Raw genomic sequence first — 16566 nt, 5'->3', positions numbered from 1 at the left:
ATGTGGCTATATCTCTCCGAAGTATATTTATACTGGCATATTGAGGCATCCGTCATTTCTGGGCATTTAGGGCTGTGGAGCTTTAAAAATAACTGTGCGTTGTAAAGCTTTTCAGCATCTTCAATGACTCCGGTTTCATTAAGCGAACAGTTTCCTGTGTATCTCATATACCAAGCAGCCCTGAAGTTGTGACAACCTAAAGACTAATGTGACTATTCATGTCCGAATGAAGCCTGTGTATTCACGAGGACTAATAAATCTAGAGAAGAAAGAAAAAACTATTTATATTTAAGAATTAGATTATCTTATATATCTTTAGAGATTAATTCTTACCTGATAAGTTCTATTTCTTTTCTATTATTTTTTTATTAATTTTCTCTTAATATCTTTAGTTTCTTTCTTTTATCTCCCGGTTAGTTTTTATTTTATTGTTTAGTAAGTCCTGTATTCTAATTTTCTTTAAGAAAATTTATTATTAGTAATTTTCTAAGTCTGGAAGATTACATGACCTGTATAAGATAATTATATAAGATATTATATAATAATTAAAATATTATATTTTTTTTCTTTTTAAATATAATTATTTTTAAATATAAAATTTTAGTACTCTACTGTATTTATTATTCTCATAATTTATAAGAAATATATTATTTATTATTATATTTGGTTAATAAGTAAGTTGCACTAGTAGTCCTGTATATATCAGATATTTATTATAGAATATATAAAGTTAATCAGAAATATTTTTTAAATTTTTAATATTATATTATTTATTATCTAGTATATCTGTATTTATATATTTTATTTTATATTATAATTTTGTATTCTATATCTAGCTGGATAGAATCTTGTTAACTTCAAATTTTATAATAATATTAATCTATAATTCTAGTATATTATCCAGCTGCTAATCTAGAAATAAATAAAATCTTAATTCTATTTTTGATTTATTTAGAATAGAAAAATATCATATTTAGAAAATTAATACTATATATAAATTTTATAATAACCTTCCAAGATAAATCTATAAGATATAAATTATTATAAGAATCTCTGGTAGAATAGTTATTTACTTTATTTAATTTTTATTATTAACTTTTTTATAATCTCTTTTTCTTTGTACCTCACCAGCCACACGGAGAGATAAGAAAACAAGATATACTAGAAACATAAAAAATTTATAAGATTATAAGAATATTATTATCTACTTTATTATTTATTTCCTGTAGAAATTATAATGATTAAAATATAATAATAAGATTATTTTTTTTGTTATAATCCTTTTTTTTTCTTTACTTTACAAGCTACACTGAGGGGCGAGAGAATAAGATATATTAAAAAAAATAAAAAGAATATTAGGAACTGTCGGGATCCAGGGGGAATCTGGAAGTAATAAGGGTCAGGTGACTCAGGGTCACTAGGCCGAAAAAGGTAGGTGGTCTAGTGTAGAAAGGCCTAATATAAAGATAATAATACCTTTTCAATCACGTGACCAAAGGAGGTACGGTCAGGTAGTAATCATAAAATAATAATATAATCAGGTCACGTGACATCAGTCCCAAATAGGAAACTAGGTATCGATTCATAAAATTATATAAGATAAGTACAATTAACAAACTTGTCAAAGGGAAGCAATCCTATTACCTAAATAGGAAAGAAATGATTCCTTAGATAGATAGTGAATGAATTGGATGGCTTGGATAACTTGGAAGGCTTTGAGCAGGAAGATATGGGCCCTATTTATTTTCAATTCACTGCCTGTAGTGAATGAATCTAGACCAGGCTCATGAATCATCGAGGAATAAAGAAATCATAATCAACTGGTCAGAATGACGCAAGAATCGCATGTAAAAGAGGGGAATATCAGATTTGCAAGAAATAAGCCCAATCTGCTCCATGAGCATCAGGTTTTTGTATGGGGCATGTAATGATTCTGGGCATTCGTGGAAACGAGGGTTTTCATATAAATAGGTAAGAAATCAATTAGTAAGGTGAAAGTGATTTCCAGCTGACAACAAGAATATTATTATTTATTTTATTATTTATTTCTGCTATCTGCTCCACCATCTGTTCCCTGCAGGAATTGCAGAGGTAGAAGAATTTATTATATTATAAAGATATTATTATTTACTTAATTATTTATTTTCTACAGGAATCACGGAAATTCAAATATAATAATAAGATTTATTATTTTTATTTATTTTTTTTATAATTTCTCTTTTTTTTACCTCACGAGCCGCACGGAGGGGCGAGAGAATAAAATATATTAAGAAAAATAGAAAAAATTATTATTATTTATTTTATTATTTATTTTCTGTAGAAAGAATACTACTTAAGTATAAGAATTATAATAAAATTATTAATTAAAATACTGTCTTTCTTTATTATCCACTGGTACAGTGGGATCGCGGAGATTCAAACATATTAATATAATATTATATTCAAATTTTTTATCTTATTTTTATAGTATTATAATCTTTATAATTTACTAGTTAAAATATAATCTCTACTTTCTTATAACTGATTATAAATGAGTACACAGACTACTGTATATTAATATTTTTATAATAAGTAATACTTCCTGAAAGTATATAAATTAAATATAAGAAATAATATTAAATAATAAATATATATAATTTAAGTTCTCTAGTATATAGAATAGATAGGACTCTTAGAATCTATATTAAAAATATTAGTATATTATATTATATAATGCTTATTAAGGCGATGCTTAATATTATAATATTTATTAAAGTAATGTTTATTATTATAATACTTATTATTATAATATTTAATAAACTTAATCAGGCTTAGTGTCCCTGAAAAAGAGTATTAACTTGATTTAAATTTCTATTATATATACTAATCTGATTAATCTTCTATTATATATATTAATTATATCTCGAAATAAATATCATTATCTTCAAATGCTTATAAGTCCACAGAATAATTAATTAGAAGACTAAAGGTTATACTACTATATTTCTTGTTTCTAGTATTATTGAATGATACTAATCTTGAACTTGTCGGATATCGTTTCACTGTTGTCCTGTTGTGGAGATTTGCCTACTAGACACCATAGACCTCCGCCATGAAGGGAATTCCAAGGTCAAGCGCAGTGTCAAACCTTAGGATCGCTTCCCTGTCCCTGTTAGCTTAGCTTCACTGGTATACGTACCGTCGAACTAGGTCGAGGAGATATCAGACTGATGACTATCTAAGGATAACTGGTCTTGGACACAAGAAGAGAAGTAAGGCTAGATAATACCACACAGCTATCTGTAAGTAAGTGCAGATAAGTATTCTATTACTAAGTTTCCAAATGTATGGTTATTTAAAGATAATGTTATTAAGCACAAGAACAGAACTAGCTAAGTACATAAAAAAGTATCTTTATATATCTTATTTCTGTATACCATATTATATACTATTCTGGATAAATTAATAGTCAACCTAATCATAGCTCAGGGTCCTAGTATACCTTAAGTATATTCTCAATGGTAGGCTTAATAGTAGATAGTCACATAATACATAACTGTTTTGGGTGTCGTATTAATAATTTATAATTATACTAAATAATAACTTAGCTTTATTTAAATATTATTTTTATCAGTACTTTTTTGCCTGGTAAATCTATCTTACTAGTAGATTAACTAACAGAAATTTATAATATTACTTCTTTTTCTTTAAGATTTCTTATCTTCAAAAAATATAAAGATATATATTTCTTTTATATATTATCTAGATTTTTTAGTTTTTTTTCTTTTTTAGAATGGGTTAATATATCTCGCCGCTATACTAACCATGACTGAGTAAAAAAGCGCATTCATTAATCTGATAAGATTTATAAAAATAGTTATATTATTGAAAATTCCTGTAAATATTATTTTCTAAAAGATATTTCTTGTATCATAAATTTAAAGAGCTGAAATTGTGCTGCTTGTACTTATTATAATTAAAAATATAAGAAGCAGTTTCATAATGATAAAAAATAAAATAACTTAAAATAAAATTAATTAAAAGTATAAAATAAGCTTACTAAAACTTTAATTAAGCAGGCTTGTATTTCTATTAAAATAACTTATTTATTTAAATAATAACAATTCTTAAAGAATTATAATAAGCAGATACTGGATCATAACTTAAATATATTAAAGTAATTAAATGAGAAGGATCCTTCAAGTATTAAGAATTTTTAAAAATTAAAGTATCTAGCTGATAAGTATAATATTATTTAATTTATTATTATATTAAATAATTCTAATCTGATTTAGTTAATTAATTTTCTTTTCTTCTAGATAAACTTTGATCTTGCTGCTAGTAATACTGTTCTACAAGCTAGTAACAGCTTGTTAAATTCTTAATAAATTTTTATATATTTTCTGAGATATTATATCCTTTCTATTTTATTAAGTAATATAATTTATTACTAATTTTCTTATAATCTAGAATTTTTTCAACTTTGTATTCTTATTTACTATTATTATTAATTTCCACATTTTCCGTGATTCTAGCGTTTTTTGGTGCGGGTTCTAATAATGAGATATAAAATATTAAATAAATTTTATTTATTAATTTTAATAATTTTAATTTATAATTAACTGATTCTTTCTTTTCTTTAATAACAAATAATTCTAGTTTATAATAATTAAATTTCTGACTTAGTTATTTTATCTTAATATTTCTATAGAGTAAGAATATTTTCTCTTTTTTTTTTAGATTAGATTTCTTTCCGTGTTGGTAATTATAATAAATTTTATTTTATAGGTTTATGAATTTAATATCTCAGGATAACTGGATATACATATTTTCTATAAATATTATAATATTTTTAATTATATTAGTAATTGGTTGCTTTTCTATCAGTATTTCCAGGAATCTTAGGTGATAACTGTAATTAGTATAAAATAATAAGATTCCAATTATTAAATAATTAGTATTATTATATAAGAATTATATTATAAGTAACAGGTCTGTCTAATTATCTTACTAGTAGTTTATATAGTATCTTAGATATTACTTGATTATCTGGTTAATCTTTTCTGTTTGTCTGTTTATTTACAGGTAATAAGTTGTTATCATTTATTTTTTAATTTTTATAAGATCGGCGAGTGATCTCTAAAATTTTAAAATAAATAACTTATTTTTATCTAATATAATATATTTTAGTATCCCATGGTTTGTGACAATATTTTCTAAGAATAATTCTGTTATTTATATTACTGTCATTGTCGTTTTACTTAGTACGAGGTGGATGTATTTAGTAAGATAATTAATAATAACTATAATAATATCATATCTCTTTAATTCAGATAATAGACTAATAAAATTAATTATTATTTATTCTTATAATTATTATAGTACCTTCTGTATTTATATTTATCTATAAGATTAGTACCTCGCGGGCTTGTTCCTAATACATATTTTATATTATTCCATGTAATCACGTATTTTTTGTCTGAGATTTGGAATATAGTAATTTCTAATAATTAATTTAATAGTTTTTTTGACTTCTAAGTGTTCTTTAAGTAATTTATTATAATATATAATCATGATCTCTGTTCTTATATTGGTTAGCATAAAGATTAATCTGTAAAAGTAGATTAATTTTTCTTTATTAATAATAATTTTATCTAGTAAATTTTTATTTATTTCTTGAAATATCTTATTATTTTTAGTAATATTAGCTAGTTGCTTGGTTAAGTTACTATTTATTTCTAATATTATTATAAGATTAGTCTTATTATAGCTAATTAATCTATTTTTATTTTATTTTAGAATAGTTGGCTTGATAATTTTTTCTTTTATTTTATAGTCTAGTCTATAATTAAATATATCTATATATCTGTTTTTTATTTCTTTGCAATATATAATATAAAAATTATATTATAATAAAATTTTTATTTATCTTATCTGTCTTCTAATCAACTCTTTGGTTATTATAAAGTAGATTAAATTTTTATAATTTATTTTTATAATAATAATATATTTAACTCCTTCGAGATAGATTCTCTATTATTTAAATATTATTATTATAGCTAGTAGTTTCTTATTATAAATATTATAATTAAGTTCTGCCTGAACTAACTTTCTTAAGTAGAATATAATTAATCTAGATTTTCTATTATTTTCTGGCTGTGTTATACATATATTAATAATATAATCTAATATATTAGTCTTGATGGTAGTTTCCTTTTCTGGATCATACTGCACTAGTACTGGTAATATGGTAAGTTAATATTTAATATTTTTAAATATATATTACTGTAATTCTTCCTACTTATATTCTTTTGTTTTTTTCATAAGTTTGAATAATAATATCATGTAAATAGTATATCTGTCCATAAATTATTAATAGTAATTAACTAATCTGATAAACTGCTGTAGTTTCTTTAAATTCTTGAATTAAAATCAGTTCTGAATAACTTATACTTTAACTTACTTAGTATAGACTTTCTCTATAGATATCTAGTATTCCAGAAACTCTGTTTTTTATATATAGAATTTATATTTCTTAAACTTATATTATAACTTATATAGATATAGCTTATATAGAATAAATTTTATATATCTAATATATTCTTTCTCAGTTTTTGAGAAGATCAGAATATTATTTAAATAAATAATTATAAATCTATTAAAATATTCTTCCAGTACTTTATTAATATATTACTAGAATAATACGGGCGTGTTAGTAAGCTTAAATAGTATAATTAAGTATTTATAATATTTATATTTTATTCTAAATACAGTTTTCCATTCTTTACCTTCTATAATATATATATAGTAATATATATTAATAATATTAAGTTTAATAAACTATTTCATTCCTTGTATCTTATCTTAGATTTCTAAGATTAAAAGTAAAGGGTGCCAATTCTTAATTATAATTATATTAAATAATTAATAATTTATATATAGCTATAGGCTGCTATTTTTTTTAGTATAAATAAGATTTTATATCTTATAAATAATTTTAATAGTCTGATATTATCTTTTATTAATTAATTATTAATATATTCTTATAGCGCCTGTGATTTCTTTTCAGATATTAAATAAATTTTTTTATATACTAGTGACTTTTCTTTCTTAAGAAGAATAATATAGTTATGTTTTTTATATTAAAATAATTTAAGTTTTTCTAATTATTTAAATAATTTCCTGAATCTTTTATATTATAATGGAATATATAAATTACTTTTAATCATAGTTAGAAGTTCTTGTAAATCTTTTAGTTTTATATTATTATTTTCAGGTTTTTATTTTTTCTGAGTTTTTATTAATTCTATATTATTATACTTAGGTCTTCACTTATTCTGAGTTTTTTAATTTATATTACTAGTTCTAGATTCTTACTCCTGAGTTTTACTTCCTAAGTTAATATTATTAGTACTATATTTATAATATTCTTCTGTTATTACTAGTATCTATTCTGGTAATTTCTTGAATTAATCTTGTTGTACTGGCTTGATTACTATTATTATTTATATAATAATATTTAAGATACTACTTTTCTTCGAGTTTTCTTTAATATCTAGTATATTAAATTTTTATAATATTTTTAATCTTTTTATAAATTATTTAATTCTTACTCCAGTCTCCTGCTGGCTAGTAGATTATATAAATCTAGATTCCATATTTAATTCTTGCTGGTATTATCTTAAATAATTATAATTAATAAATTAAAGATTTTCAGTCTTCTAATTAATCTATGGATTATGATTCCTAAGCCATAAAATCTCTAATATAATATTATACTATCCTAATAGTGTCACGTTAAAATTTATATATTCAAAATAATTTATTATAATTATAGATATAGTCTCTGATTTAATTATTAATATAAGAGTTCCCAGGTTTTTTTTATTTAATTTAATAATTACTTCTAGTTTTATTTTCTGTTTTCCAAGTATTCCAAGTTACTATAAAAATTGCGGGTTCATGAAGTTTCTGGTTATACTAAAATTAACTAATACTTAAGTTAATTATTTTAGTATAATTACTTAAATCTTTAAATACTTTTCTGATTTAGTAATTATTAATTACTATTCTAACTAATTTGGTTCTGGTTAGCTTGGATATTTTTACAGGAATTTCAAGTTTTCTATTTTTGCTACGTAATATGTTATACACTGATTGTCAAAGCAGGCTATCTAATATATTATTTTATAATACAGATATTATTTATATCTTATATATAAATATCTAAAATTAATATATAAATAATAATTTTTTCTAGCTTCTACTACTTCCGGTACTTATAATTAATATGTCGCGATGTACTTCTGGTCATGATATATAGAGTATATATCTGTATAATACATAATCTAAAAAAATTTATTATATTTCTAGTATCCCTTGTTCCCTTTAAAATGTATGTACATGTAATTTTTATAATTATATTAAGAATTTATCCCGGCTACTTGTATCTTGTGACTGACTTTGAATAAATAATAATAATAATCTATATTATCTTATTCATATATTAGGCAAAATTCCAGATAATAAGAATATCTTTATAAATATTATTTTTAATTCTTATTTCATGTTTTCCAATATCTCAGATTCTAATATAGACAGTATTATATAACTTTTTTAAGTTCTAAATAAAATTATATTAAATTTTTCTTAAATTCTTTTATAATATAATTTATTTAATAAGAGATATTACTTTTATTATCTTCCTGATTTTTTTTGTTTTCATCCCATTACATGGAGCATGATTTACTGATATCTAATAGAGATTTTTTTAAAATATTAAATATCTTACTAAGTTTCTTCTTACTGGATTCAAGACTATTTAATTAAGTACTATATTTTTTATTTAAAGAATTAAACTTATTTTAAATTATATTAGAATATTCATTCTCTAGAGCTGGCTTATTGCTATTATTAATTTCTGTAGACTAATTAAATAGTTCAGATAATCAGTAAATTTCTTATAATTTTATTAATACTATTGGCTTATCTGTATTGGTCTGTTATTTTAACCGGTTCTAGTATATTCTACTTATTAGCACTAGTAGTTATTCTTATTATATAATATATAACTCCTTATTATTTTATATCTATACTGCAGATCTGATCCAATCTTCTATTAATCTAATTTTAATGGTATTATAGACTTCTTTAACTTTTTTATTTAATCTTAATTAATCTTTGTCTATGGTTTTTAATTATTTTTAAAATTATTATTATTTCTGCTTGTAATTCTTTAACTGATAATTTATTTTATTATAATTAAAATATAAATAATTTTTTTTATACTTTTCAAGCTTCTTCTTAGAGACTCTATTTTATTAAATCTAATATTATATTATATCCAGTTTTATTAGTTTTAATTTATAGAGATTCTCATATCCCAGACTTCTAAACTGTACTGGATATTTATTATTAGTTTAATAATTCTGTTAATTATTTTATTAAGATATAAATTTATTAGTTTATCAGTCTTTTTTCTATTTTATATTATACTTATACAGTTTATTATTGATCTTAACTGCCGCTGTGATTATTTATTATAATATATCTAATTATTCTTATTAAATAAGTTTTTCTTGGATCTTTATCTTGAGTTTTTTTTTAAATTATATGATATAAGTGTCTTCATCCCAGTCTAAATAACTAATAACTTATAAGAATTCAGAGATATATTTAGATGCTGATTTTATTTACTTAAGTTATCATAGTTTTTATTTAATATTTTATGCTATATTAATATTTTTAAATATTTATTCAAGATGTTTCTTAAATCTGGTATAATTAATAAAAATTTATTTAATATTATTGTTCTAATCCTTTGCCAGTTTTTCCTGATAATCGCGGATGAACGGTTCAAACTAATTAAATACTATTTTAATTAGATAAATAAATATAAAGAAGATCTTATTAATCTTATTCTTAAGTTTTTTTTTATTTATATTAAGATATAAGTTTAACTGGATTAAGAAAGTTCTAAGCTTTAATTAATTATTATTAAATAATTTTAATAATCTGACTTTAATAGATTTAACTACTAATTAATCTTTAAATAACTAGTTTCATTACTCCAAGGCAGTAATACTTTTTTATAACTGACTAATTATATCTATTAATTTTTATATTATTAAATCTTATTATTATCTTTCTTCTTGGGCACTAGAGCCCTGCTGTAAAATATATAATAAGTTTAAAGTAATTAATATAATAGATAATTATAATTAGTAAATACTTGTATTAACTGATATTTAATATATTAAATTTTAAGATTACTTTTCTGTCCCTATTAGCTTAGCTTCGCTGGTATACATACTGTCAAACTAGATCAAGAAGATATCAGACTGATAATTACTTAAGAATAACTAGTCTTAGATATAAGAAAAGAAGTAAGACCAGATAATACTATATAGTTATCTATAAATAAATATAGATAAGTGTTCTATTACTAAGCTTCTAAATATATAATTATTTAAAAATAGTATTATTAAATATAAGAATAGAACTAGCTAAATACATGAGAGAATATCCTTATATATCCTATTCCTGTATATTATATTATATACTGTTCTGGGTAGATTGATGGTCGACCCAATCATAGCTCAGGATCCCAGTATACCTTAAGTATACCCTTGATGGTAGGCTTGATAATAGGTGGTCACGTGATGCGTGGCCGTTTTGGGCGTCATATTGGCAATTCGCAATTATACTAAATAACAACTTGGCTTTGCCCGAGCGCTGCCCTTATCGGCGCTTTTCTGCCTGGCGAGTCCGCCTTACTAGTAGATTAACTAGCAGGGGTCCGTAACACGCAGCCTTTTCCATGTTGGTTCCGGGAAGACCAAACACAGCGGCACCGGCAGGAATACCGCGCATGACAGCAGTCGCAACCTCGTAATCGCGGCACATCATGCCGAAGAGCATACAATGGGGCCTGACGTGGTGAAGGGGAACGTCTTCACGAGCGAGTAGCCCTGAAGAGCACCAATCTGGTGAATTATGTTTGCGGTGTGCTCCGAGGGGGTAAGCTTCAGCTCTCAGCAACCAAATCCTTGAAGATCTGGGAGACTGACGTAGACACCAACCTTAACGTTGAACCTTCTGCAGTTATGAACGGTTTTAATCATGATCAGGAGGCCACTGTACAAATAAGGGAGTATTCGGATTCAAGTATAATCAAGTATCTAGCAAATATCGAGAGGAGCAACTTACGAAGCATGGAAACCACATACAACATTAACATGGTCGATAAGAGATAAAAGCTCAATATCGGAATACAGGACCCAGTTTCCATTTCACTCAGCTAGGGCCACATTAATATGCACTTACTGGCCGACTGGGCCACCCAATTTGGATTGTGATAAGTGTAGCGAATGTAGAGATTGCTGGATATAACTTGTATATTCCTACACAGAATCAACTAAGTAAGACCCAACTATATTCCATTAGGGAAAAGATTGGTAATGGCAACCATGATAACTTTATTCTAGACCTATAATTTTACAATATATAATAGATTCAGACTTACAGATATCAGATCAGCTTTTGGGATATTTTTTTCTATTTTAATTTTTACTTAATTTTATATAATACAAAGTTGGATAGGCCAATGGTCTTTCAATTTAAGTAGATTTAATATTAGTTAAACTAATTCTCTAATTTAGATCATTATTTTATTTATCATTTTCTTATATTATCTTCAGTTCCGTCTAATATAGAATCCAGTGTTAAACCATACCATATCACAAGTGACGTCATTTCGTTCGCTGTATAGCATAATACATATAACTTGCATACTAGAAGCTTCTATAGTAACTAGTAGGAGAATTATTCAAAGGAGAGTACTGTACTACTATAAACTATTAATATTATTTTTGTTTTTATCTTTCTCTGGTGTCACTTGCACATGAAAGGATCATCGGCTTGTTGGTTGCAATTTATTAGGAGTAGAGGCGGACGCGGAGGAGCAGGAGGCCCATACAGATTGCTGATCCACAAGATACAAACTCGGGGAGTTGACACCCTAGAAGGCGCATGTCATGCAGCTGTTAGTAAGTATCACCGGGTCATCTGGCAGCTGGAGAATTTGTTTGGCCTGGGCCCTGCAACAGCCTGTTGAAATTGCGAATCTGGGTACAATACAAGGCAAGTAGCCCGCGACTATGCAGGCCCAGAACCAACAGATATTCTCATCGTGGGGGTCAAACTGCGGCAGGAACACTGTGTCCCGCTGGGGACATTTGACACCGAGGTTTGCAATCGAGCAGCTGCTGATAGGCGAGCCGCTCTACTGACTCCGCAGCAGATTCCGACATCTTGTAGAAAGTACTGCCTACAGAAGTGGTGGCAGCTCACTGCAGAAGCTCGAGCGGGTTGATGGCCTTGCGGGCTGAGGACGGGAGAAGAGGGCAGCAGGATCTCAGGGTTCATTTCTGCAATATAGCTCTGGTACCTGGTCTTTGCCAGGCTCCAAGACGGCAGGTGAATGAATAGGATGAAGTAACATGGTGCGAAGAGGCTGTCGGGGATAAATGGAGATGATCCACAAGGCTCGGTGGTTCATTTAAATGGGCCGGGTGCAGAGCTAAGCACTGCCATCTTCGGGACTTCGCAAGGCTTGTCTGGGTCGACGAGGCATTCTAGTGAGGGTGGGCCAACGAGTCCGAACGGATCTTATTCGTGAAGGAATCGATTAGTGCCGGACTAGGGCCGACACACAGGGGCCGAAAGGTGGACCGGATGTCCTGTTAGAATCCGGCCCTTTCCCCTCTTCTCGTTTGCCTGCAAGAATGGCACTACTAATGCAGAGTCTAGCACAGTATCCCTGTCATCATAGCCAGTCTGACCACCGTTCAGGAGGCAGTGAGAGTTATTTAGCGGCGGCTGAGTTCTTCCTCGCTGACAATGGGCTGTGGGGGACTGTTGAGAGGGACTTGATAATCCAAGTGGTTCCTCCCATCCATTATCATTCTCCGATCTTTGTATTTCTATGGGACGATCACTATCACCATGTCGGCGACAATGTCCTCATCGCCCTCCACCCGCTCTTCGACGCTAACTGCGGCGGAGCTGGCCGAGTGGTCGCAGTCCCTCAAGCCGGTGGTGTTGGGCCCCAGTATCACCATGGTGGTACTTGGCAATCTGGGTGTGATGCTGCGTATTTGGGCCCAACGGCGCATTTACAAACGCCTCGTGCAGGAGGACTATTGGCTGATCATGGCCGTTGTATGTTATTTTTTTTTTCGCCGCTCTGCGGAGCCATGTCAGTCAACTTGGTCAATAACCCCTCATGTATGTGTCTAGCTCTTTGCCAACGTGGGCTCGATCGCCGTCCTAGTCGCAGTGCATTTTGGACTGGGATACCATGAGTTCCGCGTCAACGCTGAGGATCCATCGCTGCGTTCCCTGCAGTGGATCTTCCTGTGCATGTGGCTCACGGCTACCTTCAACGGGCCCTCCATGCTGGCCACCAAGATTGCCCTGCTCCTCTACTACCGCCGGCTGTTCATCGTGCAACAGATCTGGCTGCGCATCTTTTGGTGGAGTAACATCATGTACGTGGTGCTCTGGGGCATCGGCTCCACCATCACGTACATGCTCTCGTGCGTGCCAGCCAGCTACTACTGGGAGCGTTTCAACCCCGAGTCGACGATGCACGGCACCTGCCGCAATACCACTAACGCCGACGGCGTGCCGCTCATTCTGGACCTGATCTCCGATGTCGCGATCCTGGCGCTGCCAATTGCTACCATCGCCACCTTGCAGATGCCGCTCGCCCGCAAAGCTGGGCTCATCATCGTGTTCTCGGTTGGATTCATGTACGTCCCCTTGAACGAAACTCCCTGTTATGTATAGCTAGCTTAACGCACTCCGCAGTGCCATTGCATCCGCGGTCGCCCGCGTCGTCGTGCTCTACAAGGCCACGAGCCTGCACACGGACTTCCCCTACGCAGCTGCCCCCTTCGAGCTGCTGGTCGTGATCCAGCTCAACATGGCTATCGTCTGCGCGACCGCGGTGCCCATCGCCTCGGGCTTCCGTGTGGCCTTCAGCAAGAAGCGCCGCCGCGACAAGAGCTGGATGGCAAAAGGCGTGAGCGGGAATACGTCCAACAGCCACGCCTCGGCGGCGGCGCGGGTCGCACGCCTGCGGCTCGAGGAAGAGGCCAGCAGCAGCACCGAACAGCTGCATATGGGGCACTTCACCACCAGCTGTGCCTCCAAGGGGCCGGAAGATCGGGCACGGGGAGAAGACCCCGTGACAGGGAAGGGGATTATGGTGAAGATGGATGTGGATATTCGATAGTATACTTTTACCACACAGTTACATAGACAGGCAGTGAGAAACATATACCCTAATACTAGTACTAACCGGCTTGGTTCAGACTCGCATCCCATCACCCTTCGAAAGCCACTAGCACTCACTCCACCCTCGTAGCACACCACCAAATAATGCTGGCATTATCATTACAAAGCTTATTTTTAGTATTGATTTCATGATCTTTAACTCCACCTATATCTTCTAATTTATCTCTAACTTCTCTCTAACCTCCTTCTAAAACCCCTATAGAATCTTTATATTATGCGAGTTTAGGCTATATATATATTTGACCGTTAAGCTCAACTGTAGGGGATGCTGATCCACTTAAAACTGGAATGTCTAATCCCAATTGCATCCCCACCGCTGCTTGTCCTGCCTTAGAGAATCAGGGTGCTAAATTAAGGGGATCATGCGACTCCACTTGTTTGTTATGATGAATGATATGCACTGGCTCTGTACTCGGCCTGATTAATTTGTAGAGATTGATGCAATTGGAAAATACCATCTAGTGTATATTCCTTCCGTTTCTATGTTCAGCATTGTTCCAGAAACATAGATAAGCTGCTGGAGAGTCTCTACTAGCATGGAGCAAGAACACAGAGAAATATGAGTGTTGTATTGCTATCTAGGGGTTGCGCAGCGAGAGGCGCGAGGAAGGGGTTCGTGGTAAGATCCCAGCTAGTCACGTGACCACGCCTACGAGTATTACTGCTTTAACATAAGCCCTACTCACGACATAGATGGACATGCAAAATCTTTTTCCGCAACCAAGAATACACAACAGGAGGGGAGTAATCAGGAGATCAGGAACCGAAAAGCTAATATGCCTCTCATGTTACCGATGGGGGGTACCTACCTACACTAGTGCTGAGAAGAGCATTTAGCGTGTAAAGCTTAGCCCTATATGGTATACAATCAGGCCTTTGCTAGCAAGATTAGTTTAGTGCCTGCAGCTTGCATTCCGTAGATAAAATCTAGAGTCAAGTTTTCGCTGCCTGCCTGTGCCGGTCTTCCGCGAGGTGGTGTTGCTTACTGAACATGCTGAGTGTACACCAAGTACGCGATTTGCAAGTTTGATTTCTTTTTTTTTTTTTTCCTTTCTACAGAACCATAATTGTCTTAAGCAAACAAGTAAATCAAACAGGGGCCACCACCACACCGACCAAGGCCAGCGCACCGGCCAGATAACTCCATGCGGCCATCTTGTGGACCGCCCCACTCGAAGTCTCACTAGCAGCTGCGCCAGTGCTGGTGCTGGTGCCCGAGCTTGTGGTTGTATTGGAACCGGATGCGCCCGAGCTGGAGCTGGAGCTGTTACTCGGCGCCGTGACGCGGAAGTAATTGGCCGCGACCGGCGAGCCCAGCCCAGTCTGGTCGAGGAAGCTGGCCAGCGGCAGGTTAATCCGGTTCAGGGGCGTATCCTTTTCAGTCAGCATGAAGGATTCGTAGCGACTAGGGATGCTGAAGTTGGAGGGCTGGTCGAACAGGAACAGGGTATAGTTATGGATGCCGGATGTGGGGGTGGGGGCGATGTAGGATGCCAATATATTAGCGTCGCTGGAGCTGTTGACGGCGGTAGTCAGGTTGGCGACAACAGTGTGCAAGATCACTGAGGGGGGAGTGGTTTTGTTATAGTCCGGGTCGACCATCAGCAGCAGATAGGGACCCGACCTGCTCAGCCCCATGTCATGGAGATGCGGCTGCGGCGCGTCCACGGCGACTAGTGATAGATAGTGTATTGGTAAGTCAAACAGTCTGATTCGGGGATTGGTTGTACATACCGCTCGCGTTTAGGAACTCGCCAGGGGTGAAGCTGACTTCAGTTAATCCCACGGAATAGGTGATATTCAGTACTATCGATGGCTCTCCAATGCTCTCCAGCTCAGGAGGGACGGTGCCCGCGGTCGCGGCAGTAGAAACCACGGCGAAGGCGGCAATAGCAGAGATAAGACGCATAATGGGAATATCTGTTGGAGCTGGATGTAGCTGGATGTAGCTGGATTCACTGTTGGGTAGGAGTGGGGTTAAATAGAGAAACCTGCGACCTGTGCACTGTTTGACACTTAACCTATAAGGTTAATAGGTCGGTTGCTGACAAGCAAGTCGAGAATGACTCCATCAGTCTTGGTCTAAATAGGAAAGTAATCATGGTGGCATTTACACATGGCCGGAGGCTGTTAGCGCATATGGTTCGAAGATTACTCTACTTAGCATCGCTCTTGGCTACAGCCGTGGCGCATGGAAATGGAATTTACCGTCTCCCATTGTCGTTG

At 31.8% G+C, this 16566-nt stretch overlaps 2 protein-coding genes across 2 annotated transcripts; one reads left to right on the top strand and one right to left on the bottom strand.

Moving 5' to 3' along the window:
- Positions 1-12996: 12996 nt before the first annotated feature.
- Positions 12997-14347, top strand: BO83DRAFT_348479 (uncharacterized protein; the record flags this gene model as incomplete). Its single annotated transcript, XM_025528844.1, has 3 exons — positions 12997-13200; positions 13279-13793; positions 13852-14347. 3 exons carry the CDS (start codon positions 12997-12999, stop codon positions 14276-14278), a joined length of 1146 nt encoding a protein of 381 aa, XP_025382796.1. The 3' UTR covers positions 14279-14347.
- Positions 14348-15388: 1041 nt separating this feature from the next.
- Positions 15389-16291, bottom strand: BO83DRAFT_371399 (mitochondrial 54S ribosomal protein mL38). Its single transcript, XM_025529932.1, has 2 exons — positions 16075-16291; positions 15389-16013 (listed from the first exon to the last, which is right to left on the bottom strand). The coding sequence occupies exons 1-2, from the start codon at positions 16247-16249 to the stop codon at positions 15430-15432; spliced, it is 759 nt and encodes a 252-aa protein (XP_025382795.1). The 5' UTR covers positions 16250-16291; the 3' UTR covers positions 15389-15429.
- Between the last annotated feature and the right edge of the window lie 275 nt (positions 16292-16566).

The sequence above is a fragment of the Aspergillus eucalypticola genome (genome assembly GCF_003184535.1).
Source record: "Aspergillus eucalypticola CBS 122712 chromosome Unknown BO83scaffold_39, whole genome shotgun sequence".
Classification (NCBI taxonomy): Eukaryota; Fungi; Ascomycota; class Eurotiomycetes; order Eurotiales; family Aspergillaceae; genus Aspergillus; species Aspergillus eucalypticola.
The sequence above is the reverse complement of the archived record's forward strand: the minus strand, read 5'-3'. Positions and strand labels throughout refer to the sequence as shown.